Consider the following 9,534-nt stretch of genomic DNA (forward strand, 5'->3'; position numbering starts at 1 on the left):
GCGCGGATCTTTCTTTGTTAAGAACAGAGGCGAGACAGGCAGAGGTATTATGGGGTAGGGTTTGAGTCGGATTCTGCAGCTCAACTGCCCGACTCCAGGAAAACTTGCCTCTTACCACCTGTGTGACCCTGAGGAAGACACTTCCCCTCTCTGGGCCTCAGTGTTCTCATCTGCAAGATGGGGATGAAATTATAACCATATCTTTCTCTGAGGATTTTTTCTGCAAATAAAATGAGTCATATTTGCAAATTGCTTAGGACAGGGTCTGGTGTGTTAGCACTATATAAATTTTTGTTTAAAAATAAAATTAAATTAAAATTTGCTTCTTTAGATTCTCAGCCTGAAATTCGCCTTTGCCAACATTTACTTGTCTTTCTCTTCTGTTCTTGGAGGAAATGGCCACACTTCCACCAAAAGCCAGTCCCTTCTCTGCAATGGGGTCCTGCAAGGTTCCCTCGCACGCTAACCTGTTTAACAATCTCTCTTGCATCAATCATTTCTTGTTTTTTCAGACTCCCTTCCTGACCCCCACCTCCAGCTACCACCTCTCCTTTTCTTTTAAAAAAAAATTGGGGGCAGGCTTGGAGACATGTGAGATCTTAGCTGCCTGACCAAGAATCAGACCTGCTCCCCTCGAAGCATAAGTGCAGTGTCTTAACCACTGGACCGCCAGGGAAGTCCTTCCCCTGTTTTAAACACCTTTAAAGAACCACCATCCCTGGGTTTGGACAAATACACCTGTCACTCACTCTTCCAACCCTCTGTATCTGATTCTTGTCCCCAATTCTCAAACGGGGTGACTTTTACCAAAGTGCAGGGGCTTCCGTTGTGTAAAGTCAACAAAACAGCTGCTTTTCTGCCCTTATCTGGCCGTCCTCCCCTTCTCTGAAATCCTCTCCACTCTGTGCTGGTTAAATTCTTACTTTGAAATAATTTCAAGCTTACAGTTGAGGTGCAAACCGGGACTAAGAACTGCATCCCTGTAATTTTCTGCCATGTATAAAATCATCATTCCCTCTCTCTCTTTCTCCGCAGCCCTCCCTTTTTCTTCCTGTTAGGAGATGTGTCCCTCCCCTCAAAATGATATATTGAAGTCTTGAAGTCATAATCCCCAGTCGCTCAGAATGTGAACTTATTTGGAAAGAGTGGTTGCAGACAGAATCAGTTGAGTGGAAGTTTTGCTGGAGTAGAACGGACTCCAAATCCCATGTGACTGGTGTCCTGTAAGAAGACAGTCATGTGAATCAAGCCTGAGGCACACGTGACAGAGTGAGAAATGGGAGTTGTGCGGCTGTAAGCCGAAGAAGGCATGGCACCCACTCCAGCACTCTTGCCTGGAGAATCCCATGGGTGGAGGAGCCGGGAAGGCTGCAGTCCATGGGGTCGCACAGAGTCAGACACGACTGAAGCGACTTAGCAGCAGTAGCAGCAGCAGCAAGCCAAAGAAAGCCAAGGCTTGTCAGCAAACCGCCGGAAGCAGACTTCCCTGGTGGTCTAATGGTAAAGAGTCTGCCTTCCAATGCAAGGGCTGCAGGTTCAGTCCTTGGTTGGGGAACTAAGATCCACTTGCCAGCAGCATGCTTGTTAAGTCACTTCAGTCATTGTCTGACTCTTTGGACTGTAGCCCGCCAAGCTCCTCTGTCCGTGGGGTTCTCCAGGCAAGAATCCTGGAGGGGGTTGCCATGCTCTCCTCCAGGGGATCTTCCCGATCCAGAATTTGAACTGGCGTCACTGCAACTAGAGAACCCCTGGAGTGCCCCAGCTCGAGAAATCCTATGCACCTTGACAAAGACCCAGTGCAGCCTAAATAAATAATAAAATAAAAGTATGTAAATTAAAAAATCACCAAAAGCTAGGAAGAGGCAAGGAGGCAAGAATGACTTCCCCTAGAAGCTGCAGAAGCATGGCCTTATTGATTTCAGACTTTCGGCCTCAGAAAAGTGAATGAATGTATCTTTATTGTTTTAAGCTATCCTGATTGCGGCATTTTGATATGGCAGCCCTAGGAAACTGACATACTGCATCCTCCATCCTTTTCTCTCTCTCTTTTTTTTCAGAACCTTTTGAGAATAAGCTGCATACGTCATGCTTCTTTACCCCTCAGTCTGTCAGTGTTCCTTCTCTAAAAATAAGAGGGACTTTTTCTCACAGAACCATGGGAGTTATCAAAAATCAAGAAATTCAGGACTTCCCTGGTGGTCCAGTGGTAAATATTTCACACTCCCAGTGCTGGGGCTACAAGTCTGATCCTTGGTCCAGGAGCTAAGAGCTCACATGCCACCCGGCAAAGACTAAAAATAAAAATAAATGAAATAAAAGAGAGTAAGACCTAAATTAAAAACTATTTTCTTGACCAGACCAGAACCACCGAGCTCTAACCAGATTCTCTTTGTCATGGTTGAGATCCGGGCGCTTCCAAGATGCCAGCTTACTACTCTTCCTTCATGGACCCTGACACCAAACTCATTGTTGCCCATCAGAAGTCAGTTCAAAGGACCTGCCCCAAGAGAGACAAAAGAGACAGATACTGGGAATGAAGCTATTACTTTAAGGCCAATGTCTTCTTCAAAAACTATGAAATTAAGAATGAAGCCGATAGGACCTTGATATACATAACTCTACATTTCTGAGTGTCTGAAGCAACTCCAAAAGTGCACTTCTAAAAGCCAAGGCGAGAAAGAAATGTATACACTGGGAATCACTAATTTTCCCATTCCCAGAGAGCCTGGTTTTCCACTTAATGCCATTTACACCAAACCTGCAGACAAACAGGAAGATGAAGTGATGAGGGCCTACTTACAACGGCTGAGGCAAGAGGCTGGACTGAGACTTTGTGAGAAAGTTTTTGACTCTCAGAATGATAAACCCAGCAAGTGGTGGACTTGCTTTGTGAAGGGACAATTCATGAACAAGAGTCTTTCAGGACGTGGACAATATAGGCACCACTGTCTCCACAGCTGTGGGCAGCATTTGCAGCAAGATGTATGCAGTTCTTTGCCTTTATTTCCTAAAGTTTTATACAGAGGAGAGAAGAGTGTGTGTCTTTATTTGAAGAGCTCTTTATCAAGAATTTGGGGTAGGATGGGTGGGGAAGAATGAGTTGTTGACTGGTGATTTGAAATGTCTGCAGTATTAAGCTGATACTTAACAATGGTAAAGAAAAAAAAAACTTTTTAAAAATTCAGGAAGTTCAACATTAGCACCACACGCTTATCCAATCCAAAGTCCATATTCAGTCTCATCAATCGTCCTAGTCATATCCTCTCCAGCAACTGTGTTTTCCCAGCCTGGGATGTCATGGGAGACCGGAAGTTGCACAGAGTCGTCTCTCTCACCTCCTTCACCCTGGAGCCCCTTCCCATCTTTCCTGGATGTTTGTGACCCTGACGCCTTGAAGAGGGCAGGCCTCTTTTGTGTAATGACTTTGCATGTGGGTTTGTCTGGTGTCTCCCGGTGATCAGATGCATTTTGGGCAGGAATTCCCCGCAAGTGATTCCCTGGACATGTCCTCCTTGGTCTGTCATTGCAAGGGCACCTGATTTCAGTATATTTCACCCCTGGGGATGTTTGCTTTGATTACTGGATTACAGTCGCATCTGCTAGGTTGCTCTGGCATGGATTGTTTTCTCTTTGTAACTCTTCCCTTGGCTTTAAACATACACACACCTTGCTTTGTTATGTAAGCAGTACATCTTGAGGATTTTAGTACATTGATTCCTAGAGAGGGAATCTTGCCACCCCAGCAAAGAGAACTCTCTCCTGCTTTTCTTTTACATGTGTGTGTCTCCCATTATATGGATGTACCATGATTTGCTAAACAGTCTATAGATGGATGGTGGGGATGGTGGTTTAGTCTTTAAGTCAACTCTTGCGACTCCAAAAACTGTAGCCCGCCAGGCTTCTCTGTCCCTGGAATTCTTCAGGCAAGAATATGGGAGTGGGTTGCCCTGTGCGTCTCCAGGGGCTCTTCCCAACCCAGGGATCAAACCTGGGTCTTCTGCATTGCAAACAGAATTTTTTTACCGACTAAGCCACCAGGGAAGCCCCTATAAACGGATATTTGGGCCAGTTCCAGTCTTTTCTTATTCCTTTCTTTGTTCTTCAAATATATACTCTTGGGGTTCTCCCTTCTGGCACGATCCTTAATCCTTTCTCTCATTTTCTCCTCTTCTGCCTGATATATCCACCATTTTCTCTCCTTTCTCCACACTCTCTCCCTAGATGATCTCACCCTGCTCCTCAGCTTAAAATTCCTCCCATGTGCCAATGACTTCTAAATTTACATCCCCGCCCCATCTCTTCCCTGCAGTCCAGGCTTGTATGTCTAACTCTGTTTGGATGTCTGCTAGGCATATCAAATTTAAGAACCACCCCCCCAAACAGAATTCCTGACCTCATAGCTCATTTCTCCCTAGAGTTTCCCCATCGTAGTGAATAGACCACCAATATTCTAAACATTTGAGCCAAAGAGAGAGTCATTTAAATTTTTTTTAACTGAGGTACAATTCATGTAATATAAAATTAACCATTTTAAGCAGGAATAAAGTGTGGAAGTGTTAGTAGCTCAGTCATGTCCGGCTCTCTGCAACCCCATGGACTGTAGTCCGCCAGGCTCCTCTGTCCATGGGATTCTCCAAGAATAGTGGAGTGGATTGCCATTCCCTTCTCCAGGGGATCTTCCCGACCCAAGGATCGAACCTGGGTCCTCTGCGTTGCAGGCGAATACTTTATCATCTGAGCCACCAGAGAAGCCCTTTCACTTTCACTGTTGAGCATGTGTGACTTTTATTTATTTTTAAAATACTTTCATTTATTTATTTATTTTTTGGCTGTGCTGAGTCTTCGTTGCTGCAAGGACTTTTCTCTAGGCACAGCGAGCAGGGAGTGTTCTCCATGTGGTGTGTGGGTTTCTCATTGCAGCTGCTCCTCTTGTTGCAGAGCAGGGGCGCTGGGGCTCCGTAGCTGCGGTTCTTCAAGGCTTATCAATGTTAAAGCATGTATTACAATTTCACTCCTTCCTTTGGCTGAATAATATTCCATTTTATGGCTATACCATACACAACATTGTAAATAAACGTATTTGAATTTTTTTAAAAGTGGTTAAAAAAAATTAAATGACAGATGCCGGGCTTAGAATGTTGTCTGGCACACAGCATACCCTATGTAAGTTACAGTGATGACACCTTTTAAAAGCAATACTGTTGTTGTGGTTATTATATGTGTCCTTCAAGATCCCGTCCAGTGTCACCTCCTCCAGGAAGCCTTCCTGGGTGAGTCCAGATAGGATCCATTGCTCAAATCTCCCCAGAATATTTTATTTAGTTTTTTTCTTTAAACCTCAGCAAAACATGTCCCAATTATTATACTCTGTATTCTACATCCCACACCAAGTATCAGAATATTATATTCGTGATAATTATAGTGTTTCTCTCCCTGGCTGTAAACAGGCTGGCCTGGCCAGTCATAACCACTGGATTAAACTCCTAAAAGCAGAGTTTGTTTCATTCACTCAAGTATGCCCAACACGTCGCCTGGAGCCAGGAACAGGAAGACTTCTCAGGCAATTTTGGTGGATCCAATAACCAAACCGTTTGGTCCCCTCCCTCTCAAGTTGGAATGTGCGTAAACCCAGGGATATGCAATGGTGCCTCAAGGATTCATAAATTCATGGCAAAAAAAGTTTTTTGCAAGGAGTTTGTTAGAAATATCTTTATTACAAGTCTCTTTTTCCCTCAGTTTTATTGAAAAACAATTGACATACATCACTGTAAAAGTTTTGGACTTCCCTTGTGGCAAGGGATTCTTTCCCTCAGATGGCAAAGAATCTGCCTGCAATTGGGAGACCTGGGTTTGATCCCCTGGTCGGGAAGAACCCCTGGAGGAGGGCATGGCAACCCACTCCAGTATTCTTACCTGGAGAATTCCATGGACAGAGGAGCCTGGCGGACTACAGTCCATGGGGTTGCAAAGAGTCAGATACGACTAAGTGACTAACACACACTGAATAAGTTTAAGGGGTACAGCATATAGGTTTGACTTACTGTATTGTGAAATGATTACCATAGTAATTTCAGCCAATATCCACCTCTTCTCAATAAAAAGAAAAGAAGGAAAAGAACAAGAAAAAAAAATTTCTCTCCTTGTGTTGAGAACTCTTAGAATTCTTCTTTTTTAAAAAATTATTTATTTATTTGGCTGCATTGAGTCTTATTTGGGGCTGGCAGGATCTTCGTTGCAAATGGGAGATCTTCACTGTGACATGCAGGATCTTTTTAGTTGAACACACTTGCTCCTGGACTTCCTGGTGGCCCAGTGGTTAAGACTTTGTGTTACCGTGGCACACAACATAGGTTCAATCCCCAGTCTGGGAAGATCTCACATGCCACTGTGGCCCAGGAAGGTGGGAGGAGATATTTGTGTTCTTCTTGATTCATGTTTTGTACAAGAAAAAGTAACAGCCCACACTCTTCCACCAAACTTTCCATTTATCCATTTATTTATATCCACACGGATTTATGGATCCCTGTCTTATTCAAGGGGATATGATCTGTTGCCCTCACTTATAACCTTGATGCTCAAAACATGCAGCTTTGACCCATAGGAGCCCTGTGGGAGCGCTTCAAGCTGGTTCTGTGCCCTTCCACCTGTTTTCATCATTTTTTCAGTATTTCCTTACTTTCTGACCCCCAAAATGTTACGAGATCATCTTGTATATTCCCTGTCCCACGATTTCTTGAATCAGTCATTTTCTCAAGGGAGAAAAGAGTGTACTTCTGAAGGCAGGTGGCTGACCCCCTCATCCCTGAATGAGCCCCTCGGACTCTGATTTCTACGCGACTGGGCAGAGTGACCAGCAGAGGCAATGCTCTAACGGTTGGCATGGAGACCGCTGGGCCTCGGAGCAGAAGGCGGTGACGTCACTGTGGGAGTCAGTGCTGCGAGCGGCTGCATCCATGTCTTGGCCAGGCCACAGGGAGGTGAGGGCAGCCTTTAGGCCAGTAGCAAAGAAGGAGCTTTCCTGCCTGCTGGACACCCACCCACGACACCCCAGGGGCAGCAGCCCCGGAATGATCAGCAGTCCCAGATCTGCTAATCGTGCCAGAGCCTGCCAGACCTTTGAAGACCACCGCCAAGAACGAGGGAGCAGCATCTTCAGACCCTCCACGGTGCAGCCTGGCCTAGGACTCAAGATCCCCCAGACCGCTGGCAGACACCCACCCCCTGCTTCACACTGTTGAAGTCCCTAAGGAATTCCTAAGCACCTCCTCGGAGGAAGATTACAGAAGGCTGGACACCTGCAGCCCTGTGGGCAGGGCCAAGGGCATCTTTGACCAAAGTGGACAAACTGGGCCCTCTGAGGCCTCTCCCTTCACCTTTGAGCATGGCATCATGGATAATTTTTTTGATTCCCAAGGCAGCTCAGGTGTGCACCAGCAGGCATACTTGCCCCTTGGAGAGTTGGGCAAGATGCTGTTTGGGGGCAAGGACATTGCACTGTTGGAGCATGGGTACCAGGCCCTTGAGGTGAACAGTTACAAGTCCCTGATGATCCGAGGTATCCCAGAAGACTGAAATCATGAGAAGTTTGAAGAGATCATAAGTCCCCCACCCCGACCCTAAAACTTTGAAGTGGCTGGAAAGGCCTTTGTGAAAGAAGAGAGCTCTAGAGCAGTCCACCTTTAGGCTGGCTGAGAGCATCAATTACACCGTGATCCCCAGGGAAATCAAGGGCAACAGCAGAACATGGAGCGTGGTCTACATGCCCCAGAAGCAGTTCCTGACCAAACCGACCTTCTTCCCGCAGAGCGAGGGCGGGACAGTGAAGGATGTGTCCGGGGTCCTGAGACAGGAGCTGCGTCCAACAGTGATGGGCCCCAAAGAGCTTCCTGCCAGGAAGTGCATTGTGTAGGGGCCAGGGAAGAAGCGGGGGGCTGGGGCCACCGACAGGGTGATCCAAGTGCCACCTCTGGACTCCCCAGAGAAGGAAAGCAAGGCTGGAAATGGCAAGAAAGGCAAGGGGAGGCACAGAAAAACCGTTGACAGCACCACGCATCTGACAAGGAGCTGTGAGGTGACCTGGGGTGGGCGTTGGGGGCAGCTGAGTGAGGTTGGGCGTCAGCTGAGTGGGTGTGGGTAGCAACTTGGGAAGGTGGGTACCCTCTGAGTAAATTTGGGGAATGTGAGTAGTGTGGATGATGCGGTGAGGATGGGTATCATTCAAGAGAGTGGGTAACTTTTGAGTAAGAATGGGTAACATCTGACTAGTGTGAGTGAAGGTGGGTATTTTTATCTGAGTGAACTCGTGGGTGGCATCTTAGCGGGTGCGGTTAACATCTAGCTGAGTGGGGATCACTGGTCCATTCATTCGTGTGCATTGCACACCTACCATGCCCCAGGAACTGTTCCAGGAGCTGGGGATATAGAACTGAGCGTACCCAACACAAGGTTCTACCTTCAAACCCCTCCTGCTGCTGCTGCTGCTGCTAAGTCGCTTCAGTCGTGTCCGACTCTGTGTGACCCCATAGATGGCAGCCCACCAGGCTCCCCCATCCTTGGGGTTCTCAGGCAAGAACACTGGAGTGAGTTGCCATTTCCTTCTCCAATGCATGAAAGTGAAAAGTGAAAGTGAAGTCGCTCAGTCATGTCCGACTCTTAGTGACCCCATGGACTGCAGCCTACCAGGCTCCTCCATCCATGGGATTTTCCAGGCAAGAATACTGGAGTGGGATGCCATCACCTTCTCTTCACACCCCTGCTAGTGAGTGGTTAATGTTTGAGTTACTTGGGAACCTCTGAGTGGGTGTGGGTACCATGAGAACAGATGTGGATAATATCTGGTTGAGTATGAATCATTCATTCACTCAACAAATGTTTCCTGGACACCTACAGTGTTGTTGTCCAGTCGCTAAGTCGTGTCCAACTCTTTGCAACCCCCTGGATGGCAGTACACCAGGCTTCCCTGTCCTTTGCTATCTCTCTGAATTTGCTTAAACTCATGTCCATTGGTGATGCCATCCAACCATCTCATCCTCTATCTCCCCCTTCTCCTCCTGCCCTCAATCCTTCCAAGCACCAGGGTCTTTTCCAGTGAGTCAACTCTTCACATTAGGTGGCCAAAGTATTGGAGCTTCAGCTTCAGCATCAGTCTTTCCAATGAATATTCAGGGTTGATTTCCTTTAGGAATGACTGGTTTGAAATCCTTGCTGTCCAACGGACTCTCAAGAGTCTTCTGCAGCTCTGCAGTTTGAAAGCATCACCAGGCACTATTCCAGGGACTGTGGATACATCAGGGAACAAAAGAGACCCAAACCTTGCCCTCGCAGCATTCATATTAAATATTTGAGTACATGTGGGTAACGTCTGAGTTGTTTGAATAGTTGAATACATATGAGGGAGCATGGGTCACTTGAGTGTGTGGGTGGCATCTCAAGTATGAATGAGTACATAAACTCGAATGGGTAATATCTGAGTAGTTGTGCACAACATTTGGGGCTTCCCTGGCGGCTCAGAAGGTGAAGAATCTGCCTGCAAAT

The 9,534-nt window shown here is 46.6% G+C and overlaps 1 protein-coding gene and 1 pseudogene across 1 annotated transcript; both read left to right on the forward strand.

The window, feature by feature from the left end:
- Positions 1-2,420: 2,420 nt before the first annotated feature.
- LOC138096844 (actin-related protein 2/3 complex subunit 3 pseudogene) lies at positions 2,421-4,277 on the forward strand (annotated as a pseudogene).
- Positions 4,278-7,467: 3,190 nt separating this feature from the next.
- On the forward strand, positions 7,468-8,070 carry PNMA8C (PNMA family member 8C). Its single transcript, XM_068991782.1, is given in 3 exon segments — positions 7,468-7,671; positions 7,673-8,021; positions 8,024-8,070. Coding segments are annotated over 3 exon segments (600 nt in total).
- Positions 8,071-9,534: the final 1,464 nt, after the last annotated feature.

The sequence above is a fragment of the Capricornis sumatraensis genome, chromosome 20 (assembly GCF_032405125.1).
Source record: "Capricornis sumatraensis isolate serow.1 chromosome 20, serow.2, whole genome shotgun sequence".
NCBI classification, from domain to species: Eukaryota; Metazoa; Chordata; class Mammalia; order Artiodactyla; family Bovidae; genus Capricornis; species Capricornis sumatraensis.